Source organism: Apodemus sylvaticus, chromosome 5, assembly GCF_947179515.1.
Source record: "Apodemus sylvaticus chromosome 5, mApoSyl1.1, whole genome shotgun sequence".
In the NCBI taxonomy this organism is placed as follows: Eukaryota; Metazoa; Chordata; class Mammalia; order Rodentia; family Muridae; genus Apodemus; species Apodemus sylvaticus.
Window position 1 is genome coordinate 51,720,161 of NC_067476.1, and position 17,091 is coordinate 51,737,251.

Genomic DNA, 17,091 nt, shown 5'->3' on the forward strand with positions numbered 1-17,091 from the left:
GGAATTGAAGCAAAAATCACAGAGGGGTACTTCTTATTGGCTTGCTCCCCCCGACTTGCTCAGTCGGCTTCCTTATAGCACCCAGGACCACCAGTCCACAGCATCACTCATCTACAGTGAGCTGGACTGTTCTCCATCAATCATTAATCAAGAAAATGTCTCCACAGACTGGCCTACAAGGAATACAATGGAGGTATTTTCTCAGGTGAGACTCCTTTTTCCAGATTCTCTAGCTTGGGTCTAAGTAACAAGTAACAACTGGGACAGAGATACCTTTGCCCCGTGCTGATTTGAATGAGAAATGTGCCCCATAGGCTTGAGTGGTTGAATACTCAATATTCCCACTTGGTGGCGCTGTTGGGAAAGTTTCTCGCCAGCCTTGCCGGAGGAAATCCTGGGGGTGGGCTTTGAGATTAAGTAGCCTCCCCTTACTCACTCTCTTCACTACACCCTGGTGGTTGAAGATGGGAGCCTCTATCTTTCTGCTCTAGCCACTCTGCTTGCCTGCTTACAGCCAAGCTTCCCCACCACGAGGGACTCTAGTCCCCCTGGAACTAAAACCCAAAGAAATTCTTTCTTCTCTAAGCTGCCTTTGTCATATTTTATAACAGCAACAGAAATAAAACTAATAATAAGCCCTTTTACAGTCTAGGTTTAAAAAAATAATCTTGTATTATGGGAAATCCTAGAAATGTAAAAATTTAAACTGTGTGTTCAAAGATTATTTACTTTATAGCTCATAATCCCTAGTGCATTTAAAACTTAATAGTACAGAAACCTGGATAGCTAAGGCTTCCCACAAATTATGTGTGGCATAAATCTTTATGTATTATTTATTTATTTATTGGTAATTTTTTCCTTTTGGTTTAAAGTTTTTTTTTCATACAATGTTTTGAGCATGTTCTTTTCCCCATCCCTCTACTACGAATAGAGAATGCTCCATGAATTTGAATGTCATGTGCACAGAGATCATGCTTATCTTCTTTATATTGTTCGAATTTTGGTGTATGTGGTGTCAAAGCAAGAGTGCATTAATCTTTATTTAATATTAAATAAAGAGAAAAGGTGGACTGTTTAGTTTTTCAAGAACATGCAAAGAGAAATTTATTTCTGATTTATTTTTTTAGACAAGTAATCACAAACAAGTCAACATGTCTGTTTTGTTTTGTTTTGTTTTTTTAGACAGGGCCTCACTGTGTACCCCTAGATGGCCTGTAAGTAATTATTGCAGCTCAGGTAGCCTTGAACTCACAGAGATCTGTCTGCCTCTGCTCCCCGAGTAGGATTAAAGGTGTGTGCCACCATGCCCATCAAGTCTTTTATGTGAACAGTATATATATGTGCACATATGCACATGCATGTGTGTGCATTTCAGAGGGCAATGTCACGTGTCTTTTCATAAAAAGATTATTGTGGCCCGTTCATCATGATGCTCATCTATAACCCACCACTGGTGGGGGCAGCAGATGCCCAGGCAGACCCCTTTCCAGGGTCTCTTATCTTCCCTGGAGTTCCTTTCTAGACTGGCTGCCCAGCAAGTTCCAGGAAACTGCAACCACCATCCTTTAAAGATGCTAAGAAGAAAGAACTTTTTCAAGATCATGGTAGAATGGAGCTGTAGAGATGGCTTGGCAGTTAAGATTGCTTTGCTGCTCCTCCAGAGGACCTAACTGCCTGCAAACCTAGTTTGCACAAACTGCCTGCAAATCTAGCTCCAGGGAATGTGCCCTCTTCTGATGTCTTGAAGAAACACACACACACACACACACACAAACCAGTAATTTTTTTTTAAGATCAAGGTTAAAAAAAAACCTCACAAAACAAGTTCATATAAATAATCATTTTGACACCAAAGAATGAAAGTGGGGGTATTAACAAGTAATCTTTGGCGATGGCTCAGTGGGTAAGGTGTTTGATGCAAAGCACAGGGACCTGAGTTTGGGAGCCACAAATGCTTGGTGTGTAGGCAGCTGGGAGCAGGGGTGGAGACATGTAGATCCAGGGGCTTGATGACCAGCCTGGAGAGTCAAACAGTCAGCTCTGGGTTCAGCATAGGGCTTGTTTAAAAAAAAACACCACAGAGCACCACAGAGGAAGATGCTGGAGTCAGCCTCTGGTTTACACACACACACACACTGGCACAGGCATACACCATAAAACTTTTTCCTGAAATACGATTGTGAAAACCATCTTTTGGCTTTGTATCTAAGAATCCCAAGCACAGTGGTACCAGTCTCTGATCCCAGCACTCCAACAGGCTGGGTGAAAAGAATCTCTTGTCTGAAGCCAGCCCGAGCTACATAATGAGATCCTGTCTGAAATACCAAATATAACTCAGTGATAAGAGTGCTAACATAAGTGTGCACACATAAGGCCATAGGCCTGATCCCTGGCACCAGCAAAATAGTTTAAAAATGTAGGGGCTGGAGAGATGGCTCAGCTTTAAGAGCGCTTACTGCTCTTCCAAAGGTCCCGAGTTCAAATCCCAGCGACCACATGGTGGCTCACAACCATCTGTAATGAGATCTGACGCCCTCTTCTGGAGTGTCTGAAGACAGATACAGTGTACTTACATATAATAAATAAATAAATCTTTTTAAAAAATGTAAATAATGGGGATGGGGCCCAGAGAGACGTTCAGCAGTTAAGAGCACTGGTTGCTCCCTCAAAGGACCTGGTTCTTTTCCCAATGCCAATATGGTGGTTCACAACCTCCATGGGAACCAGGAACACAATTGGTACACAGACATACAATCAGGCAAAACATTCATAAACATAAGATAAACATATATAATGGTTGAAATTAAAATCAGGGCCTGGAGAGATGTGTCAGCTCACCAATGGCCTACGTACAGTGCCTTCATCCTAAGACCTGAGTTTGGATCTAAAGCACCAGTGGTGCCCATCTACCCTGGCCTGTTCATCATGATGCCCATCTATAACCTACCACTGGTGGGGGCAGCAGATGCCTAGGCAGCCAGTCTAGCTGTATAATGAGCTCCAGGTTTGGTAAGAAACCTTGTCTCAAAAAAAAAAAAAAATAGGGTGGAGACTGAAAGAGAAAGACATGCAGCATTGACCTCTGGCCTCCATACATAGACCCCCCTCCCCCCACACACACAGAGAGGAGGAGAGGGAGAGGCTTGACTTGCTAGTCATCTATATAGAAGTATTCTTATACTTTGGATTTGGGGGTGGGGGCACATGCTAGCTGTTAGGAGAATGTGGGATTAGAGAAGCCACATCAAATCTTATTGAATGAAGAAGTTCACAGAGACAAGTTCCCATTTATTTCATTTCTAGATATCCATTGCCCATGACAGACTGTTTTTGAGACAAGATCCCATGTATCTGACCTTGGATTTGCCAGGTAGCTAAAGATGATTTTGAACTTTAAAGGTTATTCTTTGACGGTTTCAACTATTCATACATGTAAACAATGTATCTTGATCATATCTACCGCTAATTCCTCGACCTAGGACTTCTGACGTTCCTGTTTCTACCTCCTGAGTGCTGGGATTGAGGCATGTACTACTATGCCCAGCTTTTATGTGGTGTGCTAGGGATGGAACCCAAGAGTAGGGGATCACTGTGTAGATTGAGATATACCTCTCTCCCCTCCATACGGAACTTCCTGTGGACTCACTCTATAGAATTAGACCAATCGTGCTTTTGTTTTCCAAGGGCTGGCTGAGCTACCCTGCACGAATACATCTTCACTTTTAGATGGTTGAAATTGGGCTTTATACCTTCTGATGCTTCACGAGTGATTCTAAGTTCCTTCTGCACAGTTCCTAGCTCAGCGCTCAACTGTCAGGTTCCTTTGCTACCTACATTTGGGGTTTCACTTACACACAGGACAGAGATGCCACATTCTGATATCCTCTCCCTAGCAATGATCAGAGTTTGTAGGTAATGAAGCTTGAGGAATCCTACAAGGATACATTTCCTTCATAGTGGTGGAAGGAGCGATGCATGATGCTACTGGGGGAGAAAAGTAATCTCACTCAGGTGGGAACTATGTAAGCCACGATGATGACTGGCTTGGATGGCAAGCTATACCTACTGGTGCACTAGTGAATGCTATGAAAGACCCATAGAAATTCTCTTTCTAATTGGACTTAAGGCCCAATTCCACAAGATAATACTCATGTATGGTACGGTAACTAGGCCAAGCATGGCTGCGTAGGTCATAGACTCTAGAGGAGAATCTACTATTATTACTCTGCTAAATGGACTTGGTATTGGGATGCACCCTAAGTTTTTATCTTTATACCCATACATTCATGCATTTCTTTTTTTAAAAATATTTATTTATTTATTATATGTAAGTACACTGTAGTTGTCTTCAGACACACCAGAAGAGGGCTTCAGATCTCATTACAGATGGTTGTGAACCACCATGTGGTTGCTGGGAATTGAACTCAGGACCTCTGGAAGAGCAGTCAGTGCTCTTAACCACTGAGCCATCTCTCCAGCCCCATGAATTTCTTTTTTATTTTTGTTTTTTTGAGACAGGGTTTCTCTGTGTACCCCTGGCTGTCCTGGAACTCACTCTGTAGACCAGGCTGGCCTCGAACTCAGAAATCTGCCTGCCTCTGTCTCCCAAGTGCTGGGATTACAGGCGTGCGCCACCACACCCAGCTCATTTGCGCATTGCTTAATCTTTATGAGAGAAACTTCTTCTTGCAGTAGATGGAAATTAATATAAAGACTGACAACTGGACAGTGTGCAAGATTAATAGACTGTGCTCATCCCTCAATGGGATCTCTATCTATCTATCTATCTATCTATCTATCTATCATCTATCTATCATCTATCTATCATCTATCTATATCACATTCCCCAAGGTTAAGGGAATCATCTCCTAAGAGGGGAGCTATGAAAAGATTCTAAGGGCCAGAGGTAGTGGGTGAATGCTGTGACAGTGTTTTCTGGACAAAGCAGGACCAAGGTATACATGGCTTCACAGTGGCTGTGACTACATGCACAAGACCTAGCTAGCCGTGATCTCAGCATGGATTGGGACAAGATCACAAAGTCCCACCCATAGCTGAGGGCTGGCGATTGATGGCTACTGGGGCAGAGGAGGGTCAGTTTTCTTTGAGTTTTCTGCCCCTGAAAGGATACCTGTGCTCCAGTAGATGGCCCTACATTCATACTGGCAGGATTACATGGAGTTAGTGGGTTAAAAAAAAAAGAGCACATGAAGATGGGAGGAAAATATGGTGGAAGGGATGAGCAGGAGTTGGAGGAGAGGGATGGAGGTGTGTGGTGGTGGGGGTGGGTTTGATAAAAACACATTATGTGTGTGTATGAAATTCTCAAACAAGAAGAACAAGCTCAGGTTAAGGGTTCTCAGATTTGAGGTTTATGATGAGTTGGAATCTGCCTCCTGAGGTTAAAGGTGTGCAAGGTGTGCCCATTAAGCATGTGGATTCTTTTATTTTATTTTTTATTATATATACATTGTAGTTGTCTTCAGAAACACCAGAGGAGGGCATCAGATTCCATTAAAGATGGCTGTGAGCCACCATGTGGTTGCTGGGAATTGAACTCAGGACCTCTGGAAGAGCAGTCAGTGCCCTTAACCACTGAGCCATCTCTCTAGCTGGCATGTGGCTTCTTAAAAATCAATGAGAAGACATTCACATATTCACAAGGAATCCTTATTGATCTCAACTGCATTTAAAGTCCAGAAACTACCACACTACAGTTTGGATTCTTTCATCATACACACCTTGGGGTATCATGGTCTGTGTAGAGCCAGGCTGGTCCATGACCGGCTGTACTACAGAGCAGACCAAGAGGCACAGAGCCTGGTAAAAAGGGACAACAGTATTATCGAAGATACCGCAGCGGCCTCACTTGACTTTCCATGGTGTTCATCCATTAGCTGTGCAAGCTGACAGGCGTCATCCTTTAAATGTCCCATTTAGGGATAACAGCAGTTAATACTGCCAAGCAGCAAGTGTCATCAGGGAAAGGGAAATCCTGTGAAGATACCCACAGGACCACACAGGTGTCCTAACCTATTCTGGAGTCTCTGCTGAGTAATTTATATTCTAACGTTGCAAAGGGCAGCTGATCAGTTTGATCCAAATTCTACCTTTCAACTAGTTGCCTGGAAATGATTTGTAACACAGTGGAAGGTGATGAAAGTTCTATGTTGCACACTAAATTGTGTTCTTTTTTTTCCTGCCCAACTTCAGGTTTCCATACACCAAAATGTTGATGTTATAAATACTGAAGGCTACACTTATTTGACGGTTTTCTTCCATTCCTGATGGGTTTGGAAGCTCAGAGAGAGAACTGCGACGGGAGCCAGCCTCTCCTGGTGGAAGCGAGTTTGCCGCAGGTGGAGCTACTGACCTCGACACCAGAGTCACTCGCTAGCCCCGGTACCTGCAAGCATCCTCACGCGCGCACGCGCACTCGTCGCCGGACGGCTTCAGCACTTCTGGGATCTCGATGCTACTCCAGTGGGCGGGGCTGCGAGGCGCTCTCCTGGCCACGTGACCGGAGCCAACATGGCGGCGCCCATAGGCGTCCAGCTGCTCGTCCGTGGAGGTAAGCGTTCGGAATACGACAGCTCCAGGGCTACGCGCCCAGAGATACATCCGCGCGTGGACTTGGTGCGCACGTGCGTACTTTCAGTCAGACCCGCGTATACCATACGTACTGGCACGCTGCAGAAACACGGGCACACGTTTGTCCTCTTCTTACCTGGACTATGCTTAGTTCTTGAGATTTGTGGGTCGTTCGTTACCTGAAGTTTTCTTCCCTCACTTTACTTGTGTGGTTAGTGTTGAAGGCATATATACCAGCGACGACGATGAAATGCGCCTGAACACTCGGTTTAGAGCTGTTGCATTTGGCATGCCTCTTTGAGAAACGTGTAAAAGGTGATTACTGTCATGATGACTTAGGAGAACTAATGATGTCTGGATCATTCCAAACAGATGCGTTTCCAGTGAATCTTTGTTGAATTTGTACTAGGTTCTGAGTCTTTGCTGGAAAGAACTCAAAAAATTGATTCAAGGAGGACGGAAAAAATGAACACCAACGACTTGAGATACAACTTAAGTGCCAGGCACCTAGGAACGGTTTTAGGAGATTAATATTTTCAGAGCAATACTCAGCACGTATTATATGTCCAATGAGCCATTTCACCAGTCCAGCTTAACTTAATACAATCCCCTTTTGTGAAGTCAGATACTAATATATTTGTATCTAAGAATGTATAAAAAAAGGTTGACGTTGACATGGAATGGTGTCCACAAAATATATTATGTGGAATATTTGGAAAAAAAGTTGTAGGACAATTAATTTATTTTTAAAATTACATGTATTTGTTCACCTGTTTTTGTGTAAGTATATGCTCAAGCAGGTGCCAAGGTGTGCATACAGAGGTTGTAGGAGAATTTGTGGGAGTTCTTCCATTACCTGTTTTTCAGAGATCAAATTCAGACCATCAGGTTTGGCACCAAGCACCCTTACCCACTGAGCCATCTCACCAGCCCAGTTTAGCTCAATAGAGCCCCCTTTTGTGAAATCAGATACTCATATATTTGTATATTTATATTTGTATGTATATGTGTATCTAAGTCTAACACATATAGAGAATGGCATACACGATTCACAGGTTTGTGAAATAAAATACTCAGTTTTTATGAAATGCCCGTATTTCCCAAAGCACTCAAAATGTAGTGCTACATACATATCTTAGAGGTTTTGGCAAAGATGGGTCTGGTCATCCATTCTATGTACCCAGAACATCTCATCACTTGAATGATTTTTTTTTTTTTTTACATTTAAAACAAGTTGTTCATGTGTGGATTAGAGTTTCTTTTTTCAGCCTTTGAAATGTTCTTAATATGAGAAATTTCAAGCACAACAGAGCAGTGAAGTCTGTATGTACATCAACTACTTACAAGCCATGTGTGTAGAGACATTCCTCTAACCCCAGCCACACTGCATTCCCCAATGGGATATTTTAAAGTGTGTCCTAGGTATATCACTTCACTCATAGATTTTCTTGCCTATGTATCTCTGAAAGCTATGCTGTGCCTAGGGAGTAGAGCTCAGTGGTTAAGCTCTTAGTTAGCACCTGTGATGCCTTGTTTTGGGGTTTCATCCCCATTACCACAAGAGGAAAGAAAGAGAAAAGATATTGTACTTATTTTTATAGAATTTTCATTTAGCTATTTATTTGTTTTAAGACAGAGTCTCATGTAGCTCAAGCTGTCCTTGATATCCTGGCCTGTCTACCTCTGCCTCTGTGTGCTGAGCTTAGAGGTGTGAACCACCATGCTGGGCATTTTCCCCTCTGTTTCTCTGTTCAGATTTCCCAGCCATTTACTCATTAGCTCCATCCTTTGAGTACTTGACCATGCTTTTGTAACAACTGTTACATTTTATTTTATGAGACAGTGTCTTGTGCAGGGTGGGGTTGAATTCCTGGTCCTTCTGCCTTTTCCCAAGAGTGGAGGTTATAAGCATATGCTACCATACCCAGTAAACATAACTTTTAAAAAAAAATTTTTATTTATGTGCATGTGTGTATTCCTGCATGAATTTATGTACCACATATGTACAGGAGGCCAGGGGGAGTCATATCTCCTGGAATTAGAATTATAGGCAGTTGTGAGCCACACGATACCAGTTATGGAAATCCAGCTGAGCAGATCTCTGGAAGAGCAGCAAGCGCTTTTAACCGCTGAACCGTCTCCCCAGCCCCATAGCAGCTACTTTAAACACTTGAAATCAGGGTCTCCCCACAGTCTGCTCTACTAGCTTATTATTGTTATCATTATAATTTATTGGCTGTACTTTCCTGGTTCACATCTTACCTAATATTTAATTGTATATGTCTCACATTGGGTGGTATCTTTTGGAGACTATGTTGATTTTTTTTTTCTTTAAAATATGTTGAGTGTTAGGCAGGTAGATTGGTTCTGCCACACAGTGTTTTATCTTTGTTAGAACAGTTGTTTTAGGGCTTTGCCTTTATTCTTAGGGGAAATACTAGAGGCCTTACTCCAATGTAGAATTCAGTAGAGGTCATATAGTATCTTAGGCTTTTGTGAGCAATACTGTTTCAATTATACAACTTTGCCAAGTGCAAGTGAACATAGCTGTTTTCTAATAAAACTTTATTTACAAAGACAGGCAGCCAGCTAGATGGAATTTGACCTCTCTTGCTCTGTTAACAGGGGTGATTCTTAACTCCTAAGTCATAGACTTTCTGGGATCCCAGTTGCATGCTGAGGAAGGTTTTGTGAGGTTTGCTCAGGGAAGTGAGCTTGGACTTGAACTGGGGCTCCTACTCGTACAGGCCCTGCAAACCCTGGAATCGGTTCAGCTTTCAGCCTGCAGCAGCTTAATCCGATAAACCTTGTGGAGTGTTATACTTCTTCCAGCTGCTTCCAAATCAAACCCCTGTTCTCTGACTTAGCCAAGCAGTCGGCTGGTGCATGGGCTCACTTCCCAATGCCACATCTGGGGAGGTTTTACAGAGCAGAAATCTGGGAGGTGATTAAATTTGTTTTCTCTTAAAGGCTCACTGTCCTATGCATTACCTCAATATGTAGTGCCACATGTTTGCCTGGTTGCTTAATGTAAAAGGAATTCTTACAGCAGCTATGCTGTGTGGTAGAAGAGGGGTTGTTAGGATTTGAGACAGGATCTCATGTATTGTAGACTAATGGAGAACTAACTCACTGTGGTTTGACTTCCACAGAATGATCGTCATCAAAGGAAGTCAGGGCAGGAACAGATAGGGCAGGGACCTGGAGACAGGAGTCAATGCGGAGGCCATGGAGGGGTGGTGTTTACTAGCTTGCTTCTCGTGCCTTGTTCAGCCTGCTTTCTTATAGAACCCAGGATTACTGGCCCAGCGGTGCCCCACCCAAAGGATGGTAGCATGTGTCAAGTTTACATAAAACTAGTCAGTACAGTCACCTCCAGCACAAATCACGTTGCTTTGTACCACAGCTGACATCTCACTTCTACCAGGTTTCCAGAACTGAGGTAGAAGGTTAAATTTGTTCACAGAGAGGAATCCATTGTGAAAGTCAGGGCAGCAGTATTAACACTAGGCAGATTTTAAGTAGTTTGCAGATTATGTCTAGACTCACCAGCTCCTAATTGTATCATTAAGCCCATGGCTCTAAACAATACCCATTAAGCTGTAACCCATAGTTACACCAGGCAAGGTTTCTCTCCTAAATTTGAGATTCATGCATATATTGCCTAGTGAACATTTTCAGTTAACATACATCTCAAAGTCAACATTGCAAATAAAAATGCATCAAATTCTTTTTTAAAAAATCAACACAGACATGCACCTGCATCTCCTGCATTTGTAGTAAGCACTCTCTCCCCCGCTGCCATTCTCACCTTAGCTGATGATAAGTTTCCTTTGTACTATTTTGTTTCTCAGGCAGCGTCTTGCTTTGTAGCCCAGGCTGGCCTCCTGAGTGCTGAACTAATACCCATGTGCCACCATGCTCAGTCTAGTTGCTAGCATTTTTTGTTTGTTTTTGTTTTTCGAGACAGGGTTTCTCTGTATAGCCTTGGCTCTCCTGGAATTGCTCTGTAGCCCAGGCTGGCCTCCACCTGCTCCTGTCTCCCAAGTGCTGGGATCAAAGGCTCTCGCCACCACTGCCCAGCTATTGGCATTTTTTTTAAAGCAGCATATTTGATGTACAATTCCCCTATTTAAAGTATATAGTGTGACTTTTTACACACTTTGTGTTTATGTGTGATGTGCACATATATGGATGTGTATGTTTGCAATGTGCTTACCTGTGTGTGAGTCTGAGGCAGTCAGAAATTGACACTGGGAATCTTCCCCTACTACTTCCCACCTTTAAAAAAAAAAAAAAAGACTGTCTCATTGTGTAACCCTGGTTGGCCTGGACCTCTCTATATAGCCCAGGCTAGCCTAGAACTAAGAGAGATGTTTGCTTCTGCTTTGCCAGTGAGACTAAAGGTGCGTGCCCCTGCCTCTGGTGCCACGTTCCTCTTTTGAGACAGGGTCTCTCACTGGACACAGAGCTCTCTTTGTAAATCCTCCTGTCTTTGCATGCCTACTGCTACCTCCTCCCACTGCTCTGGGATTACAGGCACATACTGTAGAGCTCTGCTTTTTCGAGTGGGTGCTGGGATCCAGCTCACATCCTCATGTGTGGATAACAAGCACCTTGCCTGCTGAGCTGGCTCCCAGCCCAGTGTCATCTTCACAGATTTCTTGTCATCTCCTTCAGTGTTTAGTCTGTTAAGAAATCTGTTTAAGAAATCCTGTTGTTCAAAGCAGTGGTGGTACACACCTTTAATCCCAGACCTTGGAGGCAGAGGCAGGGAGATGGACTACATAGTGGGTTCTAGATTAGCCTGGGTTATAGAATGAAACATTGTCTCAAAAACAATACTCTAAGTCAGGTATGGTAGCACATGCCCTTATTCCTAGCACTTGGGAGGTAGAGGCAGGTGGATCTCTGAGTTCTAGGCCAGCCTAGTCTACAGTGAGTTACAGGATAGCCAATGCTACACATAGAGACCCTTTAAAACCCCAAACAGACAAACAAAAAGACAAATAAATAAATCTTGTTGGATGATCTACCATTAAGATACAACCAGAACAGCACTAGGGAGACAGAGGCGAGTGAATCTCTGTGAGTTCCAGGCCAGTCTGGTCTAGAGAGCGAGTTCCAGGACAGCCAGGGCTGTTACTGTAGTGAGGTATGCAGCAGAGAAGACTGTTCAGTTTAATAAAAAGTCTTTATTAGGCAGCTAGCAACTACACTGGGCATTTGTGATCCCAGTGTAGCACTGAACCTTTCTCAGGGTGAAATTTTAAGCACAAAAACCATGTTCTGAGTTGATATAATTCAGTTAGCAAGAGCAGTTAGCCAGACGTGGAAGCTAAGAAGCAAGGTTTGTACGTTTATAGATTTTCCCGAACTATGGGCTTTGCTGGATTAGGCCTCTGTTGTAGTTTTGGCAGGTGGTGCTGTCTGCACGCTGAGCTTTACAGCCTAAATGGTGGGTGCGTCCATCCTGGAGTCAGTTGTGCTAAGGTCTGGGGCGCTGTCACATTACACAGAGAAACCTGTCTAGAAAACACTACGACAAAAACAAACGATAAATAAAAAGACACAGCCAGAAACCAAGCTATTTTCCCTCTCTCCTGCTGTGACCACCCGGCTTCAGCCAGGGTCGTGCCTTCCTTGGATTAATGCTTGGTACCAGTCTCTCTGTCTCCATCCCTGCCTTCTATATTTCCTTGTGAACATAGCAGCCTGGCTGATCTTATAAAATGTAAATCAGATCAGGTGGTTCTTTTTGCCTAAAGCCCTCAGAGTGAAAATCAAGTGCTCGCACTGCCCCGGAAGGCCCCGCACGCGGCACCCTGCCCTTGCTGGTTCCTCGGCAGGCTGATTGTGTGGTGCCCATCTCCCGCAGAATGTAAGAGCACCTGGACTTGGGTTTCTTTTGTTCTCTGGCATGTGTCAAGCACCCAGAATAATGCGTGACATGTAACATTCAGTGAAGATTTCTTTTTGAGTGAGTGAATGGAAAGTGGCTGGTTAATGGTTTGCTACAATAAAGTTATTAATAGTGAATCAAAGAATGTGTTGAGATACATGAGGCAAGAGCTGTTAGAAATAAAAGGAAAAATAGATAAAAAAAACCACACTCACACTGGAGACTAAGAAGTTGACAAGTAGATATGATAAAGTTATTGAAGTTCAGAGTGTATAATTAGCAAGTTTGATTCAGTAATTTTATGCTTTGGATTTAAGACATCTTTATTTTTACAAATATGTGTAAGACAACCCAGATACACATGAAATAGGATAAAACCTGATAACTCATGCTAATGGAAGCCTTAAAATATTTCTAAAAACAAAAAACTATAACTATATTCTTTGGCCACAAAGTATTAATGCACAAGTTATTAAGAAAATAAAAGGGAAAAGGTTAGGCCCAAATGTCGTGGAAACACAAAATGAACCGAGGTGGTGGGGATGCCAGTAAAGGTGTCCTGAACTTAAATATAAGGTTCTTGTTCTCCCGAGTCTCAGTCCTTGAGAGACTCAGGCACATCAGTCAGTTACAGCAGCAGGAAGACAAGTCACAGCAACTGGCACAGAGGACCATCTGGTAGAGAGACTCACAGGTGACGGCTAGCCCGGGTCTGAGCTGTCAGTACAAAGAAGGCTTTGTTAGGCAGAGGAGGGACGGAGCTTCTTGTCTAAAAATCTGGAAGAGCTGCTGGGTTAATGTGGCAGGCAGGTTGAGGAAGAGCTAGGGAGCAGCCACGGGGGAGGTTGAGGGCATGTGTGTGAACTGAGGCATGCGCAGGAGAAATGGGGAAGACAGGCCGACTCCTGTTCTAGAGGGCTGTGGAAATGAATAGATGAAAGAGATAGCAGAAAACGGAGGAAGTCTCTTGCCGTCCTTGACTTACATTTCTTTCTTTTCTTTTCATTGTTTTAGAGTTGACAGATGAGATGAGGTAGAGAATTGGGAAGGAGGAGGATTGCCCAACAGCTGAGGCTCACTGACTGGCCCAGCCTTTGATGCTGTGTCATTTCCTCCGAGTATGTTTCACCCTGTGGATATAAGAACAGAGATGGAAGGGCTGGATGTGCTGGTGGACACCTTTAATCCCAGTACTCCAGAGGCAGGTGGATCTCTGTGAGTTCAAGGCCAGCCAGGGCTAAATGAGACCTTGTCTGCTGGGATGAGGGAGCGAGCTGGATTGAATGGAATTTTCCAGATGAGTATTCTAGAAAGAACAGGAGAAAAGAGGCTTGCATCTGGCAGGAGAAGGATGAATTATAGAGTCTAGTCCAGGCCAGCAGCTACATAAGAGCAGAAACTCCTCTGTTTAAAGACTTTTATTACTTTATTGAAAAACCTGGAAGCAGGAGAAGCTGACGGTCTGGGAAAAGTTCGCAGTGATGCACTCTGGGAAGGCAGAGGCAGGCGGAACTCTGTGAGCTGGAGGCTAGCCTGGGCTACGTAGTAAGTTCCGGGACAGGCAGAGCTACACAGAGACACAGTCTTGGAGCTGAGGGTGGGAGTTGTCTAAAGATGAGAATTCCCAGGAAGGCCAGAGCGTGGGTGGCAGGGATGAGCCTGGAGTGTCTTCATGGAGGTGGCTTTGGACTCTGCCACACAGTAGTGAGTCTTACTGGAGGGACAAGCCTCAGAGCCCTGTGTCCCTCAACACAGCGTGATGTGGAACAGAGTGGGGTGGGAGTGGGGTGGGGAGTTGGGAGCTGGAGTTGTTACCTCGCAGATTGGTCCTAAAGGCGGTCAGGCACGGGAGAGGAGAACATTCCAGAGGGGTCAAGGCCGAGTGGTGGGAGACACAGCTCCAGGACACAGGGACAGCCAGGAAATGTTGAGAGGATTTACAGAGAGGATTTGTGTAAAGGATTCATAGGACATGAAGAAAAGTTAGAATCTGTCACGGGAAAGAAACTCTGATGGCCAATGGATGGTCATCAAATAGGCACTGAGATTCTAGACAGAAATGAGAGGGTGTCTCCATTTTAATCTACTGTTCAAGGACTGACTGGATTGGAGGCCTTTGCAGTCTGTCAGATGACAGCGCAGAATCAAGAGCGGTGGTGAGGCAGGAATAGGGACAAGGATGCAGGGGTGGCGAGGGCAGCAGCATCGCTGGCTCCCTGGGAATGCTGAGGGAGGACAGGGGCCACCAGGGGCAAAGAAGGGATTGACAAGAGAGCCAAGTCCAGAAGAGACTTCTCAGGAGGAAGTCTGGGTGCAGCTAAGTAAAAGTGAGTGAATTCGGCCACTAAGGGGTACAGAGGGATGAGGTGCAAATCTTCAGGAAAAGGAGAAAGAGGAGGAGGAGGAGAAGAAACATGATTGGTCATTGTAGAGAACTGTATCTTTTTTGTTGTTCGTTTCATTTTTTTGTTTTTTGTTCTTGTTTGCTTTTTTAGTTGTAGGTGGGGGGGAGACTTCCTTTTGCTAAAAACAGAATTTTCTTGAGATGAATTGACAGCCATTACCATTCACCTATTTAGTATAATGCAGTGGTTTTTAATATATTCACCAAGTTGTACACCATCACCGCAGTCCATGGTTTCATCGAGAACCTGTTCCGGCCAGCCCTCAGCTTGCCTGTCCCCTCTGGCACTCAGCAGCCTTAAGCTTTCTGCTTCTGCTTGGTGGGCTCTCATGTGGCCCTGGCTGGCCCCGAACTCGATATGTAGCTAAAGGTGACCTAGAACCCCGAATCTTCCTGCGCCTAGCTCCCAAAGACTAGGACTACTAGTGTGAGCCGCCAACTTGTGTACATAGGAAAGCACTCTACCGACTGAGCCACGTGCTTAGGCCTTGGACTTTCCGTGTATGGGATCATGTAATATACAGTTTTGTGTGCTTGGCTTCTGACTCTTAGTATGATGTTTTCAGGTATTGCCACAACTGTATATTCCTTTACTGACCATTACTACATATTACCAAATCATGCATATTTCTATATGTAGAATACATTTATTAGACTATAGAAAGAGGTCATGTTTTGTTTATCCCTTTGCCTTCCGATGGATGTTTGTGTTATTTCTGCTTTATTGCAAAGATAAATAATGATGCTCAGGACATTTATCTATATGATTTTTTGTGGGCATATATTCTTTTGTTTTTTGAGATCTGCTGTTAGTACTGAGCCAAGGCTGGTCTTGAACTTGTGAATCTCTTGTTCCATGTCCTGGGTACTATCTTACAGGTATGCTCCACTAGCACTGGCTGTGGGGTTTGTGTGTGTGTGTGTGTGTGTGTGTGTAGGATTGTAGGTACTTGTTCACCCCACCACTGGGCACGACCGCTTGGGGAGGTGCGCTTATCCCACAGGGAAGGGCCAAGTCACCGCTCTGGGGGGAGGGGGGCGGGAAATCGGTGGGAAGGCTGGAGCTGGTTCAGGGGTCCCCAGACCTGCAATGAGGGCTGTGGGGTTCTCAGATTCTTGGACATCCAAGTATCGTTGGGAGTCACAGAAGAGCTGAGAACAGAGCCTGGGGCCCGAGGGTGGGGGATGGGGTAGAGGGGAGCACTGCTTGTCCCACCCAGTAGGGATGATTGTCCTTAGCAGATGCAGGCTTGGTGGTAGTTGTGGCTGGGAGTGCAGAGAGGCCTTCTGCAGGAGAGTAGGCTGTGGCTCTGTAGGCGAAGGCCTTCTTTCTTCATGGCTTTCCACAGTGGGTCTTGATTGAAAAAAAAAAAAAGGCAGTCCATGGTTCCAAACAGTTTATCATCATGGCGGAAAATGAATTCGTAAAACCATATCCCACTTCTCAGGGTGGGCCTGAGATTAAATACCTTTTGTAGGGAGCAATGTCTGGGAAGGGAAGCTTATTGGCTAAGCCCTCCGGGTTTCCAGGTGCCTCAGTAGCATGGAGGACTCTGTTTTGGGTCTATGTGACTAAGGTCATATCTCTTTTATGTGAGGAGAATGGCACATGTTCCAAGTCAGGCGTGTGGCACGGAGCTGGGAGTCACCTAGGTCTCAGGTGTGTGTGTGTGTGTGTGTGTGTGTGTGCCCCAGAGTTTCCGGGTCTCCACCTGCTCTACCTTACCAAACGTCCTGGCATGGTTTTACATCCCACATGTGTGTACACTTGTTTACATGAGTGTGCGCATTGTGTGCACAAGCTCTAGGAGGCCAGAGGTCGATGTCCCATGTCTTCCTCAATTGCTCTTCATCTTATTTTTTGAGACTGGGACTCTCACTAACTCGGAGCTCACCAGTTTGGCTAGGACGAGTAGCTTGTGTGCTCCAGGGATTTACATCCCCATTGCTAGGATGACAAATGTACTACTGTGCCCAGCCTTCAAGGTAGGAGCTGGGATCTGAACTCAGGTCTCCACCCTTTCATGTAGCCAACTCTTACTGACTGAGCTATTTTCCCAGCCCTTGCTATCATTAATGAGTGAACTGATTAAGTGTGTGGCTATTTTGCTTGCCTGGATATCTGTTACTGTATGCATTCAGTGCTTATAGAGTCCAGAAGATGGCATCAGATCATCTGGGACTGGATTTACAG

General features: G+C 44.5%; 1 protein-coding gene across 1 annotated transcript in view; it reads left to right on the plus strand.

Moving 5' to 3' along the window:
• Positions 1–6,518: 6,518 nt before the first annotated feature.
• The window catches only part of Metap1d (methionyl aminopeptidase type 1D, mitochondrial), a 70,136-nt gene continuing 59,563 nt past the window's right edge, over positions 6,519–17,091 (plus strand). Inside the window, exon 1 of the mRNA XM_052182686.1 lies at positions 6,519–6,571. Within this exon, the coding sequence (XP_052038646.1) occupies positions 6,532–6,571 (40 nt within the window). The 5' untranslated portion in view covers positions 6,519–6,531. The remainder of the gene's footprint in view (positions 6,572–17,091) is intronic.